The sequence below is a fragment of the Anas acuta genome, chromosome 9 (genome assembly GCF_963932015.1).
Source record: "Anas acuta chromosome 9, bAnaAcu1.1, whole genome shotgun sequence".
Lineage (NCBI taxonomy): Eukaryota > Metazoa > Chordata > Aves > Anseriformes > Anatidae > Anas > Anas acuta.
This window is the reverse complement of record NC_088987.1, coordinates 5167138-5193986: the sequence shown is the minus strand read 5'-3', so window position 1 is coordinate 5193986 and position 26849 is coordinate 5167138. Positions and strand designations below refer to the sequence as shown.

The window sequence follows — 26849 nt, the reverse complement described above, 5'->3', positions numbered from 1 at the left end:
GGGCGGCAGGAGGAGCTGCGCCCGGCCGGGCTGTTTTCGGATGGACTTGTTGAGCTCCCTGGAGCCTGCCATTCACGCTGCCGTGCAGCTTTAAATAGCAAGGCGGCGTGCGTCGTAGCTCACCACCATACCATACGGAGCTGCTCTGCGCTCGCTTTCGCTCCCTCCTGCCTCCAGACGCCGTGCCGCACACGCTGACGTGCCCGGCATTCCCCCGCGTGCACCGGGAGCACTGCGCACCGCAGCTCCGGCTTCCCAGCCCGGCCACGCCGTGCCCGTGGCTGCGTGGTGCACCCCAGGGCCCCCACAGCAAGTTTCCGACTTCTTTTTTTTCCCTTTACCAATTTCATTCACGCTTCCCCCTTGAGAGGAAAAAAAAAATTACCCAAACAGCGCCAGCTTTGTTTTTGTTTCCATGGGAATTCTGCGAGAAGGGGAGGCTGTGAAAGGAAACTGAAATATCCCGGCCAAGCCTGACCATGTTGGGGTGCTGAGCAGCCTCTGAGCCGTCTCGGAGCAGCTAAAGCCCAGGGCTCCTGCTGTCCCCTGGTTGTCCCCTGCCATGGCCAGCACTGCAGTGTCAGAAAATGCGACTACAACTCCCAGGAGGCACCGTGGCAAGGCCGGCTGCCAGGGCTGAGTGCTCCAACTTCCTCCCCTGCCTCTTCCTCCAAAAGTTAGGATAAGAGCTGTTTTCCCTGGAGGATGGGGGAGGAGAAGAAAAGGACTTGGCTGTTTTCTGCTCCATCCCACAGCACCTCGTGGGGACACGCTGCTGTCCTTTGGGTGCACTGCTCTGAAATGGCCACTGAAAAACACATTTTGAGTTCCTGGTTCGGCTCCTAGCGAGGCACGGTAACCCTGGTGTCCCGAAGGACCTCAGCACACATGCGGAGGCTGAGAGACCGCTGGACGAGCTGGCAGAAGGGAGCAGGGTCCCCCTGGCTGGCACGTGGCCCTGAGCCCCGAGTTCCTGCCCAGCTGAGCTCAGGGCCACGAGAAGGCAGACGCCCGCGGCACGGCACCGGCACCGGCACCAGCATCCCCCGTGCTTGGTGCCTGCGAGCTCTGTGCAGCTGCGGAGGAAATGAGGGGAGGAAAAAGGCTCCTCCAGGTGGTTTGCAGCCAAGAAGGACGGACGGAAGAGTGCTTGGCTCAAGCGACTGATGGCTCTTTCCTTTGTTTGGGTGTTTTTGCCGGCTTTGACACTTTGCTGAACCAAGAAAGTGTCGGCTGCTGTGAGCGGCTCCAGCTGAAGCGCGGCCGCTCGGCTACCCTGGGCTTTGTAACACCATAAATAACCCGGCTCTGGGGATCGTACTGGTATAGCTGTGGTCATTTCACTCGGGGAAAGCACCCAGTGAGAAGAACGAGGCAGGCGAATGCCTGTATTGGGGAGGTATCTGTGTCCACCGAGTCAGAGCAGTCCCAGGCAGGGCTACTCCGAAATGGCTGAGGAGTGGGGCACCCTCCTGTGTGCCAGCCCCTGGGCAAAACTGCTTTTTGCCATAGGATGAAGGGGAGACTGCATTTCCAGGTCAAGAATATGGCCTGGGAGGCTTGAAGAAGTGGATGGCTTCTGTCTCCTGTCACAAGCTTGCTCCCCCCTGCTCTGGGACCGGTGTTTGGCGTTTTCCCAGCCTGGCACTGCTGTCCTGCTGCTCTCCCCTCCCCTCGTTGGCCACCACGGTTGGTTGTGGTGCCAAGCAGTGAGTGAGGCTGGGGATGAGGGCCTTGTCTGAAAAAATAAATAGGAATAATCCCCATTCCTATTCCTGGGCAGTCTTTCAGCTGGAGGGTTGGGTTTGGTGGGCTCTAAGTGGTCCTTGAAAGCCTTCCTACAGATGTCTCTGCCTTACACATCCCCACTTCGGGCCAACTCGTTAGGCACGACAAGGAAAAAAAATAAAGAGAAGTAGAGACATGAATAAAATGCAGAAAAAAAAAATAAAGAAAAGGTTGCCAACATTGTCACCTTTGTTTTCCAGGACCCAGCTGCATCGCTTCCTGTGTGACCTGGCACCGGCAGCTCGCGGTAGATGAGCGAAGCTGGCATCCCCTGTGAAGGCAGCCAGAATCCTCAGAGAGCTGCGGGGAAGTTTCTGGAGACCAAAAATCAGGTGGGAACAGAGACCAAAGAAACCCCAGCCTCGCCTGTTCTGTGGTCGCCTGATGCCTTCGTTTCTTTGGGGTCTTTTAGGGGGCCCCCACCAAGGATGCGCTCCTGGCTCAGGGAAGGTGCTGGGAAGAGCAGCCAGGCGCTGCCGGGCGCAGCTCTCCTGTCCGAGGGGTGGCTGTGGGCAGGGGGCTGCTGCGTGCTGGTGCCAGGGACGGAGGAATTTTAGTGTGGAGGTGCCAAAACGTGCAAGGAGAGGGGCTGCTGTCTGCTGCTGGTCCTGCCGTGCTCACAGCGGCTGCCAGAGTGAACCTAACAGCATCGAAATTAAATGTGCATTAACTGAGCTGCTGTTTATGGATTTGCAAGGCTCGACCAGCATGCAGCCATGCCGGGTGCCCAAAGGAGGGCAGGCAGGCTCTGGGCTGGCAGCAGGTAGCTGCCCTCACACACAGCTCTCTGCAGGTGCTGCATCCAGCCCTGCCCGGGCTCAGCACCCCGGCAGCAGAGAAGCCATCCTGTGGTGCTCTCGGGCACCCGGCTCAGATTTTGGAGTGTGATTGTAGCCAAGGGCACGCTGTTTGCAGAAAGAGCCACAGCAAACCCTGTCTGGGCAGACGGAGCAGATGTGGGGTGGGAGGGCTCGGAAATGGTGCTGGGGAACGTGGGAATGCTTCGATATCGCCCTGCCAGGGCACTGCCTGCAGCTGCAGTTGGGTTATTCACCCGTCTGGGTCCGAGGGGCACAGCTCAGCTCCTTGCTACTTCAATAAAACAAATCCTTTAAGGAAGAAAAGCATCACAACCGTGCTGAAGCCTTGCCGTAGGGACAGAAGTGGGAGCGCTGAGTTCCCTGGAAGAAGCCCCCGAGATGCCCCCCGTGCAGCTGCAGGGCTGGGAGCCAGGATTTGGGCATCGTGTGGGGCTGCCCAGCAGACAGGGTTTCTGCTGCTTCGCGTGTCAGCTCGGTGCTTCTGTGAGCACAGAGATTTGCTCTCTTTTCCTACAAAATCAGTGTTTCTGTAATTACAGAGGGCTTTGTGGCTGGGAGCAGCGTGAGGAATTCAGCCCTAACGTGCACACACTTTTTGCTTGCTCCCCACACCAAACCCAATTTCTTGGCCATGTGGACGAGCCCCCTTCCCCTGCCCAAACTGGCTGCGAAAGGGGAAGAAGGAAGGCGAGCTTTGCATCCCCGTGCTGGGGGGGAATGCCCAAGCAGCCCCCCTTCCCAATTAAGCTCTCCTTTTAATTATCCCCCCCCATGACAAGGGGTCTCCCCGCCCCGAGGTGCCAGCAGCCCCCGGCGCTGTCCCGGCGCACGGGGAGTGGTTTCCCCGCAAGTGGCCGCTATAGGCTGGGGCTGGGGCTGGGGCTGGGGCTCGCCTCGCCCCGCCCGGGGGGAGCCGGCCGTGGATTTGGGGCTGCTGGCTTTGGGGTTTTGAGGCTGCTGGGTTTGTTTTTTTTTGGGGCTGCAGCGCGGCCCCCCTCCGAGACGGGCCCCGAGTCGGGACTGGGCACCATGAGGCCACCGCTCCCCCGGGGGCACGAGGTTGGTGGGGACCGGGGGGGACAATGAGGGGGGTTAGAGGGAGTGTTAAGGGGTAAAAGGGATAAAGGGAGAAGGGGGTTAAGGGGTGGAGGGGTTAAAGTCGGGGGGCGCCGCCCGTGGGGGTCTCCCCGTGGCTGCAAACTTCGCTCCTGGGGCTTAGAGGGGGCTTGGTGCCGGGGGAGGGTTGCAGCGGGGGGCGGTGGGGACACGAGGCGAGACAGGGATCGGGACTGGTCGGGACAGGAGTCGGGACACGGGTGGGGACACGGCTGGGGACACCGTGGCTGTGCGCTCGCCTCCAGCTCCGGTGCGTGCCCGCATCGCCGCGCTCCCCCCCGGCTCGGGGCGCATCTGGAGCCGCGAAACGCCTCGGAGCGGGCCCGGGACACGGCCGAGGCCGGCCACGGCCCCCACCCCGCGGTCACGAGTGGGTTTTGGGGCCGTCGGGGCTCGTCCCGGCCGCGGTCGGGCAGCCCGAGGCCGGGGCTGGCGCCCACCGCGCCGGGGGAGCCACCGCGCCCTGCTCTTGGGCAGCCCGCAGGGGGGACGCCGATTCAAGGGGTTTTAGGCTCAAAAATCCCCATTTCCCCACCCCGTGCAGCCGCCGGCGTTTGGCAGCGTGTGCCCACGAGGGTGGCTCGCAGGTGACCGGGTCTTTCATCCCCAGGGATGTCCAGCCCGTCCCAAAGCTCTCCGGCAGCCTCCCCATCGCCCCGCAGCGCGCTTCCCCTCTGCCCAGGGTCAGCTCACGTAGGGAGGGCTGAAAGGTCTCACAAAATCCACCCATGTGCACGTTTAATTACAGCCAGATACCTAACATCCTCCTTTAGGGCTATTGAGTTGGTGTCAAGGCTCAGGTCTGGAAAAAAAAAAACACCCCAGGGACTTCTCCTGGGCCCCCCGGTGCTGTTGGGGCTGCGAGGAGCCCCAGCTCCCAGCCTCGGGGGCAGGGGGACACGGGCAGCTCTCGTGGCTGGGGAAGAGTTTCCCAGGCTCAGAGCCACCACTGTAAGCTGCTGAGGAGACGGTTTTACGTATAAATAAATGGAGAACAAATTCCTAAGGCTGAGGTAGGTGATCTCTGCTGGTGAAATCACTCTGTTGTGGAGCGGCCTGAAATCACATGCCTCAGCTGGAAATTTTTACTACTTTTGCAAACAGCAAATTGTAAAGGCTTGTGTCAACTTGACTTTGTTATCCCCTGTAATTTATGAGGTGCTCTTTAGACTGCAGGTGTGTCTGCAGGAGAGGAAGGATCTGGTGTTTTACAGTGGGTCTGTTCTCAAGACGTGATTTGAGAAATGTCTGCCTTGAAAAACTCCGCAAAGAAGTGTGGTTGTGCTCCTTTTATTTGCTAAGCATGGACCGAACTTGGTTTTTTCCACTTACTCTTTCTCTGGTAATTGATTTAAAGCAAGCCAGCAAACCTTCAGGGAAGAAATACCAGGGGAAATACACTCGCTGCCAGTACGGCCACAAATTGTATTCCCGGGAAGTGGAACGGCAGAGAAAATGCCAGTCACTGATGCTCACACAGCCTCCTGGGTCAGGCTCCTCCAGCTCTGCCCAGCGAGCAGGCTGCACACAGGTGGCTTTCCAACTCCTCATCAGCACAGCTGTTCTGAAGCAAGCCATTTGAAAGATAAGGTTGGTTTGAAAAACTGGTTAGAGTGGGTACCAGCATTGTACCGGTGACCTACATCAGTCCCCGGGAAGCAATCTGAGCTTCTCTGGGTGTTGGTTTCCTGGAGTGCCTTGTGGCAGGGGTTACCTGCTGCTTGTTGAGGCTTCTGCAGCGTGAGGAGGGCAGGAGCCAGCCCTTCACGCCATTTCCTCCTATTGTCTGACAACCCGTGGCGTGTGTTCAACTTGCTCTCGCCTGTCCTGAGCTGTGAAAACTCCTGCAGGGACAGAAAGAGACGCGGTCACGGCTGGGGCTGATGGAAGCCGCAGTTTCATTCTTTCCCCTTCCCTTCCCCAAGCCTTGCCTGGCCTTTTTGCTGAAGATCAGGCTGTTTTGGTATTTCGGGGGGTGTTCAGGTGCTGCTTGCCGTGCTGTCCCTGCGCCCTGTGGTTCGTGGGATGTGCGAGGGGCTGGCACGCAGCCCGGCGGCTCTGTGTGCGCCCAGCTGCCGGGGGGCACGAGCTGGCCCCGCCGAGCTGCAGGGTGGAGATGAAAGACAGAAATCACGTCCTTATATATTGATTATGAATTATCTTACATATCTGCACGTCGTTTGTTTTTAACTGATATGTGCTTGGGCACCTCTGCCCTGCTGCTTGCTGCCAGGGCCCCGTGGGCGGCTGCCAGATGCCCGTACCAGCTCCCCGTGTGCGGGCACCCTGGAAAGCAGAGGGAGTGGGGGAAAAAAGCTCCGTTTCCCAGCTTGTCTCTCCAAAACACGCACCGTGCTGCGCCTGTGTCTCCCACCCACTCGAGGCATGGTGTCCAGGTGGTGGGAGGCAGCCCATGCCCTTGCAGTAGGGCACACGTGCCCAGCCCCTGCCTCCCAGGGGAGCAAGGAGGAGGGAAACGCATGGGTTTGCAGATCATACATTTTTTATATGTATATTTGTGCCTTCAGGATTCAGAGCTTTGTTTCCACATGATAATAATCTCATTGTTAGGGTCCTGGCGGGGAGATGAGCATCACCTCCAAGGATAAAAGCGTGTGGTGTACATCCAGCTTTGGCCCATACGAGTCTGAGTTGGTGCCAATGAGGCAAAACTTCCTAAAAAGAGGTCGGGAGGAGAGGGAGTCATTGACCCAAGGACCTGCTGCTGCTGTGACACCAAGCGTGCCGTGCCCATCCAGCGTGAAACCGCAGCGTGCAGCCAGGATTTATTGCCAGAAAGGGGTGCAGGTGTTTAATATCGAGATAAGATTGCTCTCTTGGGGTGGCGATCGAGTCGTGTGCTGGCTGTGTTGCCAAGAAGATGTATCAAAGAGTGGGGCTGGATGGGAACACCGCGGGTCACAGACCCAGCAGCACCTCCAAGGTGCACGTCCCACGGCTGCACGGAGCCACGTCGGGCACGTGCGGCGTCCACACCTCTCTGCTCTCCTCCTGATCACCTTCCTGCAGCCTTTCTTCCTCAGAGCTCTCCCCTTGTGCTCCAGAAACACAGCGCTGACCCTGTCGAGCCCCAGCAAATAAAATTGTGCCTTCCTCTGCTAGGATCTGCCAGCAAGGTAGCCGGTTTGCTTTAGTTATCCTTGTGTAAGGGTAGCGTCTCTTCCGCCTCCTCCTTCCCTTCTTTTTGGCAGAGGAGGTGTGGATAAAATAAGAAATTGTCCGCAGCCATAAGGAGCTGACTATCTAGGGAGAAAGCATGCAACAGAAGGGAGATGTGAACAGAGTTGGGGTGGGCAGTTCGTGGAAGAGAAGGGCGTCTGCCCCTCCGTGTGCCACCCCGAGCAGGCTGCGGGTTGGTACGGAAAGCGTCTGCGAGAGCAGGGAGCTGGAGAAGACGAAAAACCTCCTTGCTATCTGCAGGTTTACCCAACAGAAAGAAGCTTTTTCCTGGGGCGTGGAGGCCTGTTTGTGTGGTGCTGACAGCCCTGAATATTCCCAGAGCAGGGAGCTGCTCTTCCTGTTGGCACCTTTGGTGGTGGGACACAAACCAAGCTGTGATTTCCTTGGCTGCGTTTTACCCGAGCCAGCTGTGAGGGGGCCCGATTCCTGTCTTATCTTTTTACTTCCACTAGTGCAAAGTGAGGTGGGGGCTTTTTGGGGTGGAATGGGACCAAGCTGCTGCTGGAGCTTTCCCTGGGCTCCCCTGTGACCGGTGCTGCCCCTGGGGGATCCTGCATGGGGGATGCAGGGCACAGCGGCACTGCACTTCTCCCGGCTGAGCCTCGCGGTGTGGAGGCACAAAAGGCAGTACCAGGCAGACAATATCCCACAGATCGGCGCCGTGACGTGCTCTGTCCAAGTCCGTGCAAGTGGATGATTCACATCCAGTTGTTGTTTCTGCCTACCCGGTGCTGTAGGAGCTTGCTTTCCGGCGCTTCTCGTCCCGCTGGCGTGTCCCGAGGCTTCCCGTGCCTCCGGCTGCGTGGCTCACGGGTACGCAGCAGTGAGTTGGCACGGGGCCGCTTCCCAGAGCTCTGCCTGGTGAAATGGGCAGATCGCTTTTTAATTGGGAAGTTTTGCTTCTGGTTGTTCCCCCAGCCAGGACAAACCCTCTTGCAGACATCCATCGGCAGCTGCATCTCCTGGCGAAGCGGCGGCCCCTGGCAGCAGCAGCATCACCGTGTGCCGGGCTGATGCTGGCTGGCAGCCTCCAGGGATGCCCGTGGTAAAATTAAACCAGCAGCACTAACTAGCTGCTGGTAACTTGGGGCGAGCTGGCCGTGGCAGTGGGTTGTCACCGCGCTAACTGGCAGCCTGGCTGCTGTCTTTCATCATCTTTTTAAGTTCTCTTCATACAAACTTTGAGCGTGGCATAGAAAGATAAAATAAATGGGTAGTTGGGGTCTGCGCTGTCTCTTTATTCGAGTGAAACGTGCTCATAGGACGTGCTTGGCTCTTTGGCACGCAGGATGTGCGGCTTGGTATTTCCTGGGTGCTGCCCTGCTCTCGCAGCGAGCCCAGCCTGCACCCCGGTGCAGCCGAAGGGCTACGGAAGCGATCTGGAGAGCAGGCATGGCGTGGGCTCTGCAGAAAGAATATTTTGGTCTCATTCCTCTTTTTCTCAATGCCTATTTCTGTAGTCCCAATGAGATGTTCTGAAGTGTGTTTTTCCATGACAGAAGTTTCCTGCAGACGGACTTGTTGCAGGGGTCCCACCCAGCTGTAAGCCTCAGCAGCGCAGAGCAGCAGATGAGTCACGGTGCCTCTTGAATTTCTGTGGTTAGACCTGATCCCACGAGGTTTTGGCAGCAGTTCTGGCAAACGAGCCATTTTGTTCCCTGGCACAAAGAACCAGCGAGATAGGAGCTGCTGTCTGAGTCCTGCTGGGCTTGGGTTTTTTTCACCCCTGAAAAAAAAAAAAACACAAAACTATTGCTTTTCTTTCTGCCAAACAGCCTGTTTGTGTGCAGGAGGAATACAACTGCCTGCAGAAACCTTCTGAAGCTCGGCTGCTCCGGGAGGCAGCGAGGAAAAACCCGAGTTAAAGTAACACCGAACCCGTGGCTCACTGTGCTGCCCGGCTCGGGCTGAGCTCCTGCATCCTAACCTCGGTGCTCTGACATCCCCTGGGATGGTTGGAGCAGCGCTGTCCTGCTCCTCGAGGGGATGAAGGTCAGGGGCAGCTCAGGCTGGGACAGGGGACAGGGGACAGGGAGGAGCTGGGGCTCGGTGGGAGCTCGGCCCTCAGCAGCATCTCCCGGTGTGCGCTGCTGCTCCGTCTCGGGGGAGGAATTTTTTGTTCCTATTTCATTCTAAGGAAGCTGTCAGGGCTGTCAATATGTGTAAATGAGCTGCTTTGCATAAATTTGCAGATGTTTAGTTGTATTTAAGCAAGAAACAGAGGAGAGCTGCTCTGCTCCTGCTGTTCTGTTTCTGCAAGTTGCTTCTTTTAAGGAACAAAAGCTTGTTCCTTAAAATCTGTGGAATTCGCCTGTTTCTGATCTTGGTTCAACAGGTCCTGACCCAAAAGTGCATCGAGTTCCCCGTGTCCTGCGTGCTGGTACCGCCCTGTGTGGGGTCTGGACATCTCCCAGGGATGGGTGGCTTTGTGAAGCCCCCTGCGAAGTCCGGATGCCGCCCCTGCCCTCGGGGCTCAGCTCGCTGTCTCCTACAGCTCCCTCCGGGATTTCCCCGCCAACCTTCTTCTTCTTGTGAACTCCTAACTTCTCAAATATTTGTTTTAGCTGTCCAGGGCGAGGGGAAATGCCGTTCTTGGGAGGCGTTAGCGTGAGCCCAGGCCTGCACATGGAGCTGTTGATGCACGGGAGGAGACGTGCGGCTGGGGAAGGGAGGCCGAGCGCTGACGTTTCCCCTGTGCCGGTGCTCATGGCTGGCTGTGGCTTTTGGCAAGCAGCTGCTTGGGAAATGCAAACCAGGAGCAGGAGTGCCTCCATCACTGCCTCCCTGGCACCTGGCCTCGGGGGGTGTCCGGGCACCTGGCACCGGGTGGCGGTGGGAGCTGAGGCTGCTGAGTGCCGTAGCTTCAGGGATAATGAATGAAAGTCACCGAGGCTGGGGGCCTCAGCTTGCCGTCGGATCTGATAGTTGTGGTGCCTGCAGCTTCTTCAAAAGCTTTGCTCCAAAATGCCTCGCGAGCCGTGCCGCTGCTGGCGGTACCTTGTGTTGTGGCGCCCATGGAAACCTCTTGTTACTTTGGGCAATCCACTGGAAGGGTCAAAAAAAAAAAAAAACTCCCAAAACTAGCACCTTCGTGTACTTGTGTGTGCAATTTTTACTTCACCGAGCCCCAAGCGCAGGCTGCTGCGTTCTGCCCGGATTTGGCTCATCGCAGAGGAGCTGTGCGAAGGGCTGTGCGTGCTCGCATTTCTCAGCGGTGACCCGAGCCTGCCCGGGGATGGGGGGCCGGCTCCGAGCCCCCGAAATTCCCCGTGGAAACGCGCTCTGGCAGGTGGTGGTTGCTGGGCAAGGAGGCAACCAGAATAGCCGTGAGGGCTGTGTGGGACGTCAGCCGCGGGGATGTAAACGTTGAGGTAATGCGAGCATGTCCTGCATGCGCATGGCGTGCCCGGCTATATATATCGGAGCGGCAGAAATGCTCAGCGGCCCGGCTGCAGCTGTCCTCACCTCTGCTTATTGTCACTCCGAGAGGCCTCTGCGTGATGCTGCCGCCCTGGCAAGCGCCTCGGTGTCAGGATTTTTGTAAAGCTGTTCTGGTCCTGTCCTCGTGCCAAGAGCCAGCGCTCTGCATCCTTTCCCCTCCCGGTTCCGCTCTCCGAAGCAGGTATTTTATCTTCGCCCCTTTTCTCCCAGCTTGGCTGCCCTGGGAAGGAGCTGCACACTGATCCCCTCGCCCCAACCCTGTGCTGCTGGGCTTGGGGTGACAGGGACAGACCCCATGGGATGGGGCACACCCGATGGCCGGCTTCCCACGGAGGTGGCACTGCTTGAGGTGGGGCTGGGTGGGAGCCCCCAGACATGGCACAGGACACCCGTCCCCATCACCGCCAGCAAAAATTGATCCAGCGGGACTGAAAGCCCCAGTGTGGCCCCAATGGTGAGACCAGAGGTTGCGAAACTCGCTGTGGGTTTGGGGTTGGGGGATGTGGGGTGGTGCATCAGCGTGAGCTCATCAGCTCCCGCTCCTCTGCGAGCGCTGCCCTCTCCCTTTCATGTCACCGTGCAGCAAAGCAAATAAAACCAGTCCTTGGGAAGGGCCGGACGCTGAGGCTGGTCCTGGGTGTGGGGAAAACCGCAGCGCAGAGGGGTTTGGGGACTGCAGCAGAGGGTTAGTCACCCCGGGGATGACCGCTGCCTTACCTCACCGCTGCCCTTGACCTCCCCCTGCTCTCCTGTTGCCTTGTCCCTGGCACGAGCGCCGTGGGATGGGACGGGTGCTGCAGGAGGCAGCTCGGGGCTCTCAGCCCAGGAAGCAGGGATTTATGCAGGTGCCCGTGCTCCTGATGGGCCCTCCAAACATCCCCGTCCTGCTGCCAGCCATGCAGGTCCCCATCACCCTGTAGTTCCTTTGTCAGGCTCAGGGCTTGGCAGAAACCCTCGTGGAGAAGGCCGGCGGAGATCAATAACTCGCAGGCAGACGGCTGGGCTGCAGGCATCGAATGGGAAATGCTGACTGGCTCCTGCCTCCAGAGGGACTGCTGGTAAATGTAGGGGCTCTGCCTTCCGAGAGGAGTTGGTTTGGAAGCGGTGTTTGGAAATATTTGGGGTTTTATCAGGAATGAGCCGGAGATACGTGGTGTGGGTTGGGACCGTGCCCAAACACGCTGCTCGCTGTCGATTCCCATCCCCAGCTGAGTCCTTCTGCGGCTCCAGGAGATCTTCCCAGCAGTGCCTCAGCTCCTGTTCGGGGCTTGTCTGTGTGAGCCCAGTGGCTGGTGCTGGAGGGACCCCGAGGCCGGGGCCTGGCACCTGCCTGGGAACTGGGACAGAAGGGAAGGAACCAGCGGGATGGGGCTGGGCGGCAGCGCTGGGGTTGTGCTGGGGCTGCCGGCCAGCCCGGCTCCTCCTAGCACTATTTCGCCATTAAAGCTAATTTTAGCTCTAAAATGTGAGAAATTGGGAAATGTTTACGTGGAAAACCTTTCACCACCAGGCAGGAGCTGCTGAGGGCATGGTGCACAGGATTTCCTTGGCATCCAGCCTGGGCTCTGGGTGCCCGCACGGCACCTGGGCTCGTGGCAGGAGACGCGTGGCTCGAGTCCTTTTCCCCCATTTCCCTGCCCTATTTCAGCCCAAGCCCATCCGCTGTTTTGCAGTCACACACTCGGAGGCTCGCATGGGGAGGACAGAGCCAAGTGTGGGAAGGGTTTTTGTTCTGCTTAGCCCTTGCCAGGAGGTCACTGTGCTGGGAGGGACAGTGTGAGAACCGAGGGGAGGGCGGCTGTCGGGGCTGGGGCGCTTCTCGCCATGGGGACAGGAGCTGTGTCTTTAGGGAAGGCTGAGATATCTGTGATTCCCCAAGTAACAAACCAGTTAAAAAATAAAATGCCAAATAACAAAAAGAGAGCTCAGGGCCGTCTCCCCGTTGTTCCCTTGTTGGCTCATTCTCCTCAGAGCTTTCCTTTACCCCTGTTTGCTCTGGGTTTTCCCCCTCGCTCCCCCAGCTTCGTGCTGCAGCCTCGGGTGGTGGGGATGCTGCAGGGCCTCCCCTCGGAGCTGCTCTGTACCAGCCTCTGATCCATCTGTCCTGCTGGCAGCAGCCTGTTGCACGTTTGCAGCCCGCTGGCGTGTTTTTTCCAAGGTCTTTTCCTTCTTGGGTAAAGTCCCCATCCTGACACCGACATCGCACAGGTCAAGTGCTCTAACCCAGCACCGTACCTCCCCGCTGGCTGCCAGGCACTGCCTCTTGGCATGCCCCTCTGCTGCTGCGTCACACAGATGGTTCCTGACCCCCTGACACCCTCAGGCTTCCTTTAACTCCTTTTTTTTTTCCCCTTAACAAACTGCTGCCTGTTTTCTATCCCGGATGCCAGCAGCCAAACACGTGCGTAGCCCTTGTTTCCAGGGCACCTCATCCTATTTCTCCACCCTTCTGCAATTTGCTGCTATTCTTTGGGTTCCCTCTCTGCCCTTTTTACGATTGCAGTCTAAAAGCTGGCAGTACTGGCAAATTTTAGTTGTGGTTTCTCCAGCCCATCAGCAGCGCTGGTTGCTGCAGCCCAGAACAGCAGCTCTGCAGGACCCGGAGCTTTGCACCGTTCCTGAGCTGCCCTCCCTGACTGGGGGTGCCCTGTGCCACTGCCTCTGCTCCTGGGCTTTGGGCTGGGCTGCAGGCAAGTGGCATTTTTCCTCTCGAGCCCATAACCTGGCTGTGATCCCCGCGGGAGAGCCTTGCTGCTGGGGCTGACTCAGCTCCAACTGCGCTTGGACTCTGCTCTAACCCAGGGCTTATCTGACCAGCTGCGAAAACAGCCTCAGCTTAATAATAAAAAAAAAAAAAAGGAATAATAAAAATCCTGAAGTTATGCAGCCCTGCTGTGGTCTTTAGCAAATAGCCACTTCACACGCTGGTTAATTGTTTACCCATTAACTCCGTGGGTCAATTAATGCGGTGAGAGGAGCCCCGCCGTGCCTGGCACAGCGGGGAGGGAGGGTGAGCACCCGGCCACACGGGCACAGCACCCACAAAGTGCTTGGGATGCTCTCCTCCTCGGGAGCACGCGTTAAGTTTCCTCAAAGCAAATTCTTTTCGTGATAGTAATGTCAAATATGATCCATTTCCAAAGGTGAGTGCAGGCAGGAGAGGTGTGAAGCAAGGCACTGCCTGACTTCCCCTCGCCCTACAGCTACGCACGGCCCCGCAGCCTGTGGGATGAATCCCTGCAGCACGGTCTGTCTGTGTTCGAGCCTGTGTGCAGGCTTCTTTCACACAACAAGAACTTTCCTCAGCATAAACGAGTGCCCTTGCCCTCGTACTGGCTTCTGCAAAGTGCTGCCCCTCTGTCCCATCCATGTATTTTCAGCATCGCTGTCAGGCTGTGCCATTTATTGCTGCGCAGAGCAAAGTCCAAGGGGACTTTTTGTCACTTGGGTGCCCAGGAGCTGGAGCTTGGCCTCGTGAAGGGACCAGCAGCCAGGTCTACAGCTCCATGGCCAGCTGCAGAGCCTGCAGGAGGAGGAGGAGGAGGAAGCTGCTTTGCAAATACTCACAAGCATTGCAAGCTGGCCCCAGCGTTAGTGGGCATGCTTCACGCAGGCTGTTGAGCCTCCTGAGCTGAAGAAACTGTCAGAAAGCACGAGATACAAAGATGCCAGGGGCAAGCACGTAAGGTGCCTAGGGATAGAGGAATCTGAATAATGCGAGGAGTTTGTATCAGCAGCTCAATCTCAGGAGGACAACACTTGACAAAAACGCTTAGTGATTTTCTGAGTGAGCTTCCCCTCTGTGCAACTGGAAACGCAGCGTTGTGGGAATTGGGCCTGGGATGTGGCCAGACGTGAATGTGGTTTGTGCTTTTCCCCGTGTCATCGTTATCAGAGATGGCTGAAACACGCAGGGGAGGCGGTGCTGAAAATCCTTTGCTTTCAGCCTGAAGTCAGCATGGGAAAGTTCTTGTAACCCCCAACCACCCCCTGCAGGTTTCTGTAGCAGGAACGGGAAATATTGTGGATTTTTCACTTTCAAATAGAAGTGAAGTGTCCGAGTCTGTACGCAGTGGCACTGGAGGAAATATGTTATCTTCGGTAGCCTGAAGATGCCTTTGCTTTTTGGCTGTGGGTGTGCAGTGTGTGGGCAGGACAGGGAGGGTTTGGGTGGACGCAGTGCCATGATCAGGGTGGCGCTGACAGCCCTGCCCCTTCCTCCTCTCCAGCCCCCCGTGGCTCCGGCTCGTGGTGCTCTGAGATGTCCGTGAGGCCCGAAAACCATGCAGCTACTTCGGCGCTGAAGAGGATCGCCGCAGACATGAGCAACATCATCGAGAGCCTGGACACCCGGGAGCTCCACTTCGAGGGGGAGGAGGTGGACACGGAGGTGCTGAATGACCCGAAAGGTGCTGGTGAGTTCCCACGCGTTTGGGTTTGGTATCGGAGCATCTCCGCGGTGCTGGCCGTGGGCTGCCCTCCGTCGGGGCGCTGTGCTAACGCTCTGTGCTCCTTGCAGCCTGCATCCCCTTCTCTGCCATCTACCACACCTGCGGATTCAAGGAGCCGGGCACGCAGACCTACCTGACGGGATGCCCTGTGCGGGTGCGCGTGTTGGAGGTGGAGCGCTTCACCTCCACGAAGAAGGTCAGAACTTAGCCAAAAGTCTTTTTCCAGGAGGCATTTCCATGGGGCTGTACTGAAATACTCTTTGTAGCTTAATTTTTGTGTGCGCTCGCTCAGGAGGGAAGGTTTCCCGTCTGTTTTAAAACCTAACAAGTGGTGAGACACAGTGATGCTTAGCGAAAACTTAACGAGGACTCTTCAGGCAGGCAGCTGCAGGAGGAGGACTTCATTGTGTTGTTTGCCCACGCAGGTGCCGAGCCCCAACGTGTACACCATCGAGCTGACCCACGGGGAGTTCACATGGCAGGTGAAAAGGAAGTTCAAGCACTTCCAGGAGTTCCACAGGGAGCTGCTGCGGTACAAAGCCTTCGTGCGCATCCCCATCCCTACCAGGAGGTGAGTGCAAAAGAAAATGCCATCTCCTTTCTCCCAGTAGGACGTTGGTGAGGCTTCATGAGACCCATTTGCTCTGCTGCGAGGGAGAGAGTGCAGAGGTTTGTGGTTAACAGCCGTAACCTCATGGTGCAAGCATCTTTTGATGACTTGGGCTCCAGCTCGTTGGCTTTTGAGCTGAATTTTTCTTGTAATTGAGGAAGGTTTATGTTAATGCTGGTGGAGATTGTTGGCAGGATGTGGCTTTCTGCTGGCTTGGGATGGACACAGCAGGCATGGAGGGCCCCCAGCATGGGGTGGTCAGCCCTGCATGGGCTAACCCTGGTGCTGAGGGAGGTGTAAGGAGAGCCGTGGGGAGAGGTGTGGGTCAGCAAGAGCCTCCTGCTGTAGGGAAATGTGGGAGAGGAGGCAGGGGAAGCTAGAACTATGAGGGGTTGTGGGCTGGGGGAACACCACATGCTAAAAAGAGGGTTTAGGTTCCCTTTACTAAGGCAGGGCAAAAGAGGACCCTGAAAAATCAAACTGATTTTTCTGTGTTAGGTTTTCATTTGTGGGCCACGTGGAGCACGCTGCCTTCTTCAGCGAAACCACACTTCCTTCTTTTGCTTTCTTGACCACTCATCTCTTCATTTTTTTTGAGAGTTGCCTGGGAAAAACAAAAGCTTTGCATGGGAAGGGTTGTGTACTGTGGTGTGTGTGCAGTTGCAGCACTTGGACTCGACGCTTGGGCTTGTTCTTCCTTGCAGCCACACGGTGAGACGACAATCCATCAAAAGGGGAGAGCCGAGGCAGATGCCGAGCCTGCCGCACACAGCGGAGAGCACGGTGCGCGAGGAGCACTTCTCCAGCCGCAGGGTAAGTGCCCACTGCCCAATAAAAACACTTTTATTACCATAGAAGACTTTATTTTAACAAACTTAGGCCTTGACAAGCCTGGCTTTGACCCCAAATCCTCCTCCATGCCACGAGGAGGAGGATGCTCCCAGGGTTAACACGGGCGAAGGCTCCTCCACAGTTGAGGAACACCACGATGCCCACAGCGCTGGTTCCCCTGCTCCCAGCTGCTCCAATTTAAAGATAGAAGAGGCAGCTCGTAGAGTCGGGTTGCATGGATGGAGGCAGCCCCTCCACCATCAAAATCCGAGTGATTTCAGTCCCGTCCCCCCCTGAAAGAGGAGATGCCGATCAGGCTCTCGACGCTGAAATGGGTAATTTTAGCCGAGGCACACGTGTTCCGTGTAACTCCATCAGATGTTAACAGATGGGCCCCTCTGTGACGAGGGTGGATATCTTCCTACCTCCTCACTGCAGCTTCACCGCTTGCAGAGGCGAGCCTGCAGAAACGTGTTCCTTCACCCTGTGCTTATCGTTCCCCTTCCTGCTGGCGGCTCCCCCCTGGGCTTTCTGTCACTGCCATCTCCAGCCCTGAGAGGTTTTGTCTCGTGGCTGCACGGCGCAGATAACCCTCCCTGTGCGCTGGCATCGCTGCTGGGCAGGAAGTTTTAGGAGAGAGACGCTGGTTGAAAAGAGGAAGAAAAAGGTTTTCTAGATTTTCTTTTTCATTTTTTATTTTTAATCTTGCTTTTCCCTTTCGCCAAGGGCACGCACATCGCTCCGGCACGCCTGGGAAGGTCGCGTGCTGTGATGCTGGTGCTGCAAAGCATGGAAACTCCACTGGTGTTTCCTTCTGGTTGGTTTCATGCCACACAGGACTCTGCCCAGCTTCCCAGGCCCATGCAGCATGATCTCTTCTTTGTCCAGCTCCCACGAGGTCTCTCTCCTGTGGTGGTTTCTCCTCTCCCCCATGTCGTCCCATTTGGTTAAATAAGTGCTCTCGGTTGCAGCCGAGGCTGTGTTTTCCCATGAAGCTAATCCCTGCGGGCCAGAAACACCAGGGACTGTTTTCGTGTTCAAAATTGCTCTGAAACTTGGGCTCAGTCGAGAAAATTGACCTCTGAAATTGCTGTGCAAAGCAGCAGGTCAGCTGATGGAAGGTATGAGCCCGTGTCTGCGAACAATAAACAACCTGTAATCAAGTTGTTTATGCTGCTGAGCCCTGATCTTCAGTGAGCACACGGGAATGCATTTATTTATCTATTCAAGCTGAAAAGTGGGTCTGATTTCCTGATAGCTTCCTGATGCCAGACAGTTGGATTCTTTTATCTCAAAAATTCCTGCATTCCACCTAATGCTTCGATGTTTGAATTGCAGAAGCAGCTGGAAGACTACTTGACAAAGATCCTGAAAATGCCAATGTACAGGAACTACCACGGAACAGTAAGTAGAAATTAGTTTCCTTCAATGGCAACACAATATTCTCCTTCTTTTCAAATGTAGCTGGTTGAAAGAACACCTGCAGCTTTATCAGAAACACTCCACAGCCATTGTGCAAGTGTTTTGGCTCAGCTGATTTCTGCCACGTGCATGCAATATGATGAAAACCAGAGGAAAAGAGTGAAAAGGTGACTGAGAGGTCACTTACAGCACAGGGAAAACCTCCTGAAGGCAGGAGGCAGTTCAGGCCAGAAAGCTGATTGCATGTGTAAAATATAGAGGGTTTCTGTTTAATTCTGGGAAGAGTTTAAGATGATAAGCTCAAGTTTTAAATACTTAAATAATACAAGTCCAAACTGGAGGGGTGGTTATTTCTTAAGTCTGAGCTGTGTGTGTGGCCCTGGGGGCAAGTTTCTCTCTGGTTTCTGTTCTGTGGGGTTTCAGTGGACCTGATGCTGTGGTTCTGAGCGATACCCATGCGCCTCCGTGGTTGTTTTGTCCCTTCCAAAGAGAGATGGCAGCTGGCTTATGGCCCCAGAACGGTCGTCTTTCTGAAATGGGAGATATCAAATCCAACTCGTGGGCTATTATGAGCAAAAATGCTTTATTTGAAAGTCTCATCCTCAAATGTTTCTTCAGTCGTCCTCACCTGTCAGCTGCAGCTGTAGCATTGCCCTGGGATGGCCATTTATTTCCCCTTTCTTGGCTGCACAGTGACCATGTCACTCGTCCTTTGCATCACCAGTAAAGCCTGGGACATTTCTGAGCGAGGTGAAAACTGAGAACCCTTGGTTGTAAAACAAGGCAGAAATACAGATGAGATTTAGGACACCTGAAGCAACCAGTTCTTCCCATTTCTATGTGTCTGCTGGGCAGAAATTCTGCTCTTTGAGATTTTTTGCAGGATTTGAGTCGTGTCAGGACCTGGTGCAGCTGGGAGCTGTGCCCAGCACTGCGTGGCTGCTGTCGCAGAGCGGAGCACCATTGGGTACCTGCGGCAAGGAGCTTGCCCAGCACCATCCCGCGTGCTCTGTGCAGCCAGGAGAGGTCTGTGCCCGCGGGCTGAGAGGAGCTGCTGGTTCCCGAGGGGTTCCTCTGGGGACAGGCAGCAGGGTTTAAGCTCAGAGCAGCCAGGAGCTGTTCGCTCCGCACGCCGCAAATAGTCAGCCTTTGTTCTCGAGGCAACGTTGGGATAACTTGGCAATTTTGATCAGCAGCATATGCGGAGCGGGGGAGAGTTGTTCTACACTATTTAGCCGTCTTGGCGGATGAGGCAGGCGGCGCTTGTACGGATATTTTGCAGAATTTCTGCGAATGGCTGCTCGTGTAAAAACATGGGGGTCTGCTGCCCCAGCTGGGGCTGGAGGCGGCGTGCCGCGGGGAGGATGAGCCGTGCTCGCCTGGGCAGCTGTGAGGCCGTCCCCTCTCCTGTGCTGAATCGCCCTTCTGTCCCCACCCCGGAGCCAGATGTCCCTTTGCACATCAATTCCCCGTTTATTGTTGGCTTTTGTTGGGTTTGGCTGCAGCAGAGCGCTCAGTGAGAACTTTGCTGCTAACGGCAGCGGGTCCTGCACCGGGAGAAAGCGCAGGGAGCAAAATGTTTCCTTTACAAGAGAACAAACCCCGCCGTTCTCTGCCTTGACCCCGAACTGAAGATTTCTGGCATTTTCCTTGGAACCGTGCTTGTCCTCCTTAGAACAAAATGAGCACTTTGCTCTCCCTGTGGTCAGAGGAGTCTTTTGCCTGGCCGCTGACAAATGCTGCCACTGTTTTGGTCTTGGAGCACAATTTGACTCCTGGAAGCTCGTCTTTTCTTAAAGTCCTAAATTCTTTGTAATTCAGATGTGGAGCTGCAATGGCAAGCTGTGGGCAGCATGATGTGCAGCTCAAGTAAAGAGCCCGCTTGGGTTAATCACATCTCCTCGGAGACGTTTTTACATCCGGCATGCACCAATTTAATTGATTCTCTTCTTGCTTCTTTTATTTTGTGTTTGTGGTTTGTTCCTCACTGCTTTATAAACTGCTTCTCCAAGGATGTGCCGTACCCTGGGGGAGTTTTGGCCTATGGGTCAGGCTCATAGGGGTTTTTCAAAAAAAAACAGCCTGGAGCTGCTGAATTCTGCCTGAAAAGCAGACACTTGCACAAAAGTTTAGCTTAAATAAATCAGATGTGCTTGGCATTGGTGGCTGAACGTGGTGGCTGCTCCACCTTGCAGCTGGCTCTCCACCTTTCGCAGCCTGTCTTTCTGCAGCTGGTCACTTGTGCCCGTTTATTTCTTGTATTACTGCAGCGATGCCATTGAAGCTGCGTTCTCTGGGCCCTCATACCTCGCACACCCTGCTGCAGCTGGCTGAGAGCAGCGGGGGCACTGAGCTGTGCGCGAGGTGAGAGCACCTCGCTGCTCTGCCTTCCCCTCGGGGTTCTTCGGTCAGTTACGAGCACCTCAATTTAACAGTAAAAATAGCTGATGCGGTCATAAGAAATCATCTCATCAGGTATTTTCCACCGCACCGAGGAATTTTCCTTGTGACTGATGAGATATTTTTTTTTTTTGAACCAAGCCTGACCTGCTTGATCCCGCTCTGCATAGAAATAACCGTGGAGCACAGGTAACTGCACGGATAGAGGGCACCAGGAGGAAGGGGGCTGTGCAGGAGGACCGTGGAAGGGGGTGCTTGGTGTTCCTCGCCCAGCGTGGCACCTAGGGTGTTCCCCTAATGGCCATTTCAAGGTCTCATGGGCTGAAGAGCAGGTTTCTGTGCTGCCGGACCACCTTCCTTCCCTTTTCATGGGGCAGTGCATCTGTTCCTGCAAGTCCTTTCTCCTCCTGGCTCTTCTGCTCCTGCAAGGGCTGCTCTTTCGGCGCTCCTAGGGCTGCTGCCAGCTTTCTGCTCGCCGCCAGTGTTTTCAAAGGGTTTTGACATTTGTGTGCTTTGGTTTCTGTGTGCCCGGTATGAGAGAGGTGTCCAGTTTTCTGATTTGTCTCAAGGCAAGTGCCAGCGGCTTTCTGAAGAAGTGGAAATGAGATCCAGGGGAAGGAGCCGGCCTGAAAATTTGCTTAAGACCTCTTGTAAGAGGCTGTGGGATGCGCTGTGTTTCCACACACTGTCTTTCTCCTGAGTGTCGCTGCAGAAAGGGACGAGTCGTGCACAGGTCACACCTGGTGCTTTCCCAGGACACATGGTGACAGCGAGGTTGGTGGGGAAGCCGTGGAATGACTCCTTGTAGCTGCCGCCTTGAAACAGGCCTGAAGCACCAGAGGGTGAGGTGTGAATTTGGCTCTGCTGAGAAGAGATCACTTGGTGTCCTTGAGCCGCTTGGAGGAGCACAGCAGATCCTTGGTCCTTCTCCGTGCCCGTGTGGATGTGGTGGGAAGGATGGGGAGGCCCAGGGGCACCAGAGCATGAGGAGAAAGAGGGATTTTCTGTCCTCCTGCTGCTTCCGTGGGGCAGCGGTGGTTGTGCAGGGAAGGGAGGCTGAGCCAGGATAGACTGGGCCTGCAGGACAGGCTTTATCCCAGATTATCTGATATTCTTTATTAGACTTAGTGTTTTCAAACCCCTCTGAGACTTGTGGGCCCACCCCGTGTCATTCCCAGGGTGTTGGTGTCTGAGCTGCTGCATGGCACGGGTGGGCACGGCCTGGAGCTACCCTGCGGCCACCTCCCATCCCTCTTGGGGTCAGGGCCATGGGTCGGGTGCTGGGCTTCGCTCCCGGCAGGCCTGGTCGCCAAAAAATGCGGTTAGAGGGTTCCCATGGGCTCGCTGCCTGGCGCCTGGCCAAAGGGGAGAGCAGCTCCTGCCCTCGCCCTGCCCTGCCCTTGGACGATTTTACACAGTAATGGATTAAACAAAATCCCAGGGGTGCAGGCAGGCCCCCGCCGTGCAGATTGGAGGAGGATATCGGTAAATGTGGGGTGCCTGGGGGCGATCCACCCCCCTTAGCAGGGCCAGGGCTAACAAGGGGCAGACCGACAGGAATGTCCTGCTCTGCCAAGCAAAGCCTGCTCGGCCGAAATCGCCTGGCGTCCTATTTTTAGAGCTGAATGTAATCGTGGTGTGCTTTCTCTCCAGCGTGGCTTATCTTTATGTTCCTCAGCAAGCTCTGCTGAGGCAGGAGGAGCCGGGAGCAGACAGGCGATCCGAATCTGGGGTTGTGCTGGTGAACCTGGTGAACGCCCCCGTGGTGCCTGGTGGTGGGACATGGGACTTGAAGGGAATAGGCCTCCCACCCCCAAGATGTGTGCCTGTTCCCTTTGTGGTTTTCTGTGTGGTTTGCAGGAGGAAGGAGAGGATTCAGGCCGATCGCTAAGTTCACACAGACCCCAAACAGCATCAAACTTGATTCTTTTCATTCAGAAATACCAGTGGGTCCCTAGGGCAAGTGGGATCTTGCTTGCCCTCGTTGCCTTTAATGCATTCTCCAAAGCACATTCAAAAAACAACAAGCAAATAATTTTCTTGGTCTCCCTGAAGCTGCTTAAGTTACGGAGAGTAACTCCTGCTCGGGCTCTGCCCTGTGTTCTCTCTTGGCGATAAGGCTCTGTGATGAAGCACACAGTTTGTGGATTTTGGAGTACGAAAGATGAAGGAATCTTTTTTTCTTTCCCCAGATGGAGTTCATTGGAGTAAGTCAGCTGTCATTCATCCATGACCTGGGACCAAAGGGCATGTGAGTTGTGAGCTGTTTTTCTCCGAATTACAGTTCACCAAGAGCACGGCTTTATAAATAAATAGTGTTCACACTGATAGTTTTCCTTTCTCACTGATAACTGGGGAATATTTTACCATCTGGGTATAAAAATGTATTAATGCTCAGATGGAAACGCTACAACTTTGGGAAACCGCCTTGGGAGCAGGCTGCCCTGCACAGCAGGGGCTGCAGCTCCCCAGCTGGGTCCTGGGGATTCTCCCCTGCCCTCCTGTAACCTATTGACCCGCTTGTTTGTGCTGCAAAGCACAAGAAATGGAGCCCTATGCTTCTTAAATCCGCATCACTTCCTTTTGGGGAGCTATTTTTGCTCTTGTTCTGGCTTTTAGGGCAGTGGCAGACTGCTTGGGCATGGCTGGAGATGGCAGGAGCCATCCCTTGTGGGGGCTGGAGGGATGTGGTGGGCATCCACCACCCGAGAGCTGCTCCTGCTCCTCCAGGGGACCATGCCACCCCTCCTGACTGTGCTCGTGTCCCTGCAGGGAAGGTATGGTCATGAAACGCTCCGGGGGCCACCGCATACCGGGCCTGAACTGCTGCGGCCAGGGAAGGATGTGCTACCGCTGGTCCAAGAGGTACTGCTGCTGCCGGGCCTGAGGGGCGGTGTGCCGCGTGCTCCTCCGGCACACGAATCCGCCTGGGGTTTTCTCCCCAAAAGACCGTGAGAGATTCTTGCCATTTTAGAAAAGCTACAGCTTTTCCTGTGCTTTGCTTCTCTGCATTACTGATATGGGCAAGGCTTTGCTCTTGAAAACCCAAAGAGTACACACCCACCTTTTAGTGATTTGTCTGTGAGAGTTTCCCCACATCATCACCTATGTTTGGGTTTCAGCGTTGTGGAACCACGATGGGCTGGGGTTAGCTTATCTTAAACAATGCCAGATCTTTCCCAACAAAACCTTACTGTATTCTTGTGAAGAAAAGATCCTTTTTTTTTTTTTTTTTTTTTTGGCAGTATTTCCAGCATTTCTTCATGCAGTTTTACAGAAGTTATCTGTAGTGATTTCACAAGGAGATAAGGATTTGACCTTCTTCCAGGTCAGATCATTAAGTTGGCTCCGTTTTTCTCTCCTTTACGGGGAAAAAAACAAACCTTTCCAGTTAACTCTTTGTTCTGTTACACAGAGATCACGATTCAGGGGAGCTGTAGCACATTCAATTTTGCCATGAATCTCATTTCTCCTTTAGAGCCTACAAATGGGACGAGGGCTGTATTTGGAGCAGGACTGTCCCTTGGCTGTGCGCAGAGTAACACAAGAGGGCACCGAATTCTCTCCCGCGGCCTGTGGGGGGGCTGGCAGGGTGTGGGCATCAATAAATAAACAGGGGACAGTTACACTGCCCAGGCAGGGTTATCGAAGTGAGGAACTTTAGGAAAAACTTGCTTTTATGTCTGACTTGTACAAGTAATTTCCTGATTTCTCAATTAGAGGGTACACCCTCAGATACATCCTCTACGTTTAGTTGGGTAGGAGGAGGAAAACAGTGAAAAGTACCAGGGAACACAAAAAGGGAAATGCTTGAAGCTGTGCTCAGCAGGGGTTTGGGAGTGAAGTTTTGGGCCACGAGGGGATAGAGGGGGAGGGCATTTTGGCACCGGGTGTGAGGTCATTCTGGGACAACTCAGGGCACTGAGAGAAAAGGAAAATAATGGGGTCTGGAATTAGCCAAGGAGCTGGGACTTCTCAAAGGTAGGAGCTCTCCCACGTTCTGCAGTTGGGGCTGTTGCTGTGCCTGCTGGTGAGCGCGCACAGAACTGGGTCTCCTGGTGGAGACCTGTGTGGGACAGAGGGGGCTGGTTACCCCAGCTACGCGGCAGGGAGAGAAAAATTTAGAAATGCCACTCACCGCAAAAACATGTTTTTCCCAGAGCTGCCTTCAGGCAACGGTATTTCTGTAAAAGCTGCCGGTCATCTCCCATCACATGCTTCTAGCAGGGGGCCTGTTGCTTGGCAATAAAAGCTGTCCAAAATGCCTCGTTCACGTATTCTGATAGGAGTGAGAGCCATCCTGGCTTCATAAGTAACACTGGAAATGTCAAATAGTTCCTGCATTGCCTTGAGGGATGTACAGCCTGAATGTGAATTTGGGAAGCAAGGAGCCCTCCTTTCACCTTGCCGGGCTCCTGGCTGGGAAGTTTACCTGTGAGCAGGGAGATCTCGTTGGGTGTGTTAGCTGTGAGTTTTCAAAGGCCTCTGCACGAAGCAGTTGTGCAGTCACTAAAAATCCTTTATTGGAGCCAGACTTGTTGCCTGAGTTCATAACATGGGCACTGGGCTTTACAGCTTCCCTTAGGAGGTCAGAGCCCCGGTAAGAAATGTTACCCTTCACTTACATGCCTTCCTCTCCCTGCTGAATGCTTTGTGCTCCTTTGGCCAGAAATACTTTATCCCTTCCTTGGGTTTTTGTGGCTGGTGCCTGACAGCCGGCAGGAGGGACCAGACGCTCACCAGCCTCCACCCCACAGGTGGCTGGTGGTGAAGGACTCCTTCCTGCTCTACATGAAGCCGGACTCGGGCGCCATTGCCTTCGTGCTGCTGGTGGATAAGGAGTTCAACATCAAGATAGGCCAGAAGGAAACAGAAACCAAGTACGGCTTGCAGATCGACAATCTCTCGAGGTAAGAAGTCCAGACCTTGTTTGCTTTGCTTTTGCTGTTTTAACGAAGAGTCGGTGGCGCCTGTCCTGGGGTTGGCAAGGTTTGTACCTGCTGGTCGTTTCCATGCCTTAAAGAGGGATTTGGTGCCTCAGCTTCACAGCCTGTCCCCAGGTTTTACTCGGGCCTGAGGGCATGGTGCACGTGGAGCTGCACAGTCTGGTTTTTCAGCAATTACTTAGGGTAATTTTCTAGGTCCTCTGTTCCTTTATGCTCCAAGCAAAGATGCATCGCGTTACATCCCAGCTAGAGAATTGTACAAAAGATATGCTAGGTGGGATAAAGAGCTATTTAATGTTTTAATGGTAGCATCCAGAATAAATTCATCATGGAAAAAATACATAATTAGCCATGTCCAACTTCCCTACATGTTAAGCTGGCGCTATTCATTTAAATCTGTTTTTTTATTATTACTATTATTGTCAGCGTGATGCTGTGATATTCCCTTGGAGCAGATAAGTGCCGATGTATTTTTTTTGCAAACAAAACATGAAAGCAAAGTCTCTTGCTGCTCCTTTTAGCTTGATAAAACGTGACCAATACAGGTGTGCTTAGCAGCATGCTTAGACAGCAAGAAGCTGCCCTGTTAAATGTCCATGGCTGCAGCACCTGCCCCTAATGTCGTTGGTTTTACAGGTCGCTGATTCTGAAGTGCACCAGCTACCGGCATGCCCAGTGGTGGAGGCAGGGAATAGATGAATTCATTCGGAAGCACGGCAAGGACTTCCTCACCGAGCACCGCTTCGGGTCGTACGCGGCCGTGCAGGAGAACACGCTGGCCAAGTGGTGAGACGTGGGGGCGAGCTGCTGAGCGTATCGAGGTGCCCGCTTGTGCATCGAGTGAAACCCAAGGAAAATTGTGTGGTTGGCAGAAGTACCAAGTGGCACTTAATAATCTGCTATTGTGCTGCTCCGTTAAGCTAATAGCAGCCTGAAATTCCCCCCGCATGTTGTCTTAATTCCTGAAATTAGGTTTGTGTTTGATTTTGGGAAGAGAACGTAAGTGGCATTAGCACAGAACCCTGTTGGTCTTCAGCTGTGAACTTTCTGTTTGATTACGGTGGAGAGGAAAATAAATCCCCGTGCTTTGCATGCTTTTACAGGTATGTGAATGCTAAGAGTTACTTCGAAGATGTCGCAAATGCCATGGAAGCTGCTAAAGAAGAGATCTTCATCACAGATTGGTGGTACGTACTTAGATACTTGGATTTTGCCCAGCTGTCTCCCTTGGGACGCTCCCGGCAGTGCTGCAGTGCTGGGAGGCCTTACAGTATGGCAGCTAGCCGTGCGGCCAGATGGTTTGGCAGCACACCCAAACATCTCGTCGGGTTGTATTCAAAGGCCTTTTCAGGAGGGTTGGCAGCAAAAGCACATGCTTGAAATCAACAGCTTGCAAGGAAAGGCCTGAAATTTCATGGAGGCACCTCCAGGTGCAAGTGTTGTGCTGCCTGTGGCTTCACCAGGAATGCACGGCGCTGTACGCCCAACAAGGGTCAAGGATGTCTTTCAGGGTGTAAGGGAACACGGACACTCAGATACCCCTGATGAGGGCAGTGCTCCTCTCATGTTATCCGGCAGAGGACCCTCCTTTCTGCTCCTCGCTGTTTTGGGCAGCTTTGCACCAGGGATGAGAGCAACTGGGCTGGGTGCAGTTTTGTTCTGCTCTTAGCTGGGCGGGTAACGGAGAGGGATTTCTGTAGTCCCTTCCCCGAGCTGTGTGGCTGCTGGAGGACCTGGCTCTGCCCACTTCTTCCCTAGTGATTCGGTCTGTTTATGCAGTGCTCTGGTTCCTGTTTGAGGCAGAAAAAGCGTGCTCGCACAG

At 55.0% G+C, this 26849-nt stretch overlaps 1 protein-coding gene across 5 annotated transcripts in view; it reads left to right on the top strand.

Annotated features, from left to right (window-relative positions):
- Window positions 1-26849, top strand: part of PLD1 (phospholipase D1) — a 58675-nt gene that overhangs the window by 6186 nt on the left and 25640 nt on the right. For 2 of the 5 annotated variants that reach the window (XM_068692981.1, XM_068692979.1), the window contains exons 1-11: window positions 3486-3668; window positions 14597-14776; window positions 14887-15014; window positions 15244-15389; window positions 16133-16241; window positions 17598-17663; window positions 22274-22332; window positions 22854-22946; window positions 24839-24991; window positions 25664-25813; window positions 26131-26214. In XM_068692981.1, coding sequence (XP_068549082.1) covers window positions 14629-14776; window positions 14887-15014; window positions 15244-15389; window positions 16133-16241; window positions 17598-17663; window positions 22274-22332; window positions 22854-22946; window positions 24839-24991; window positions 25664-25813; window positions 26131-26214 — 1136 coding nt within the window. In that variant the 5' untranslated portion in view covers window positions 3486-3668; window positions 14597-14628. Of the gene's footprint in view, window positions 1-1988; window positions 2121-3485; window positions 3669-14596; window positions 14783-14886; window positions 15015-15243; window positions 15390-16132; window positions 16242-17597; window positions 17664-22273; window positions 22333-22853; window positions 22947-24838; window positions 24992-25663; window positions 25814-26130; window positions 26215-26849 lie in introns of those variants that run through there. The other 3 variants (XM_068692977.1, XM_068692976.1, XM_068692980.1) reach the window with 3 other exon arrangements.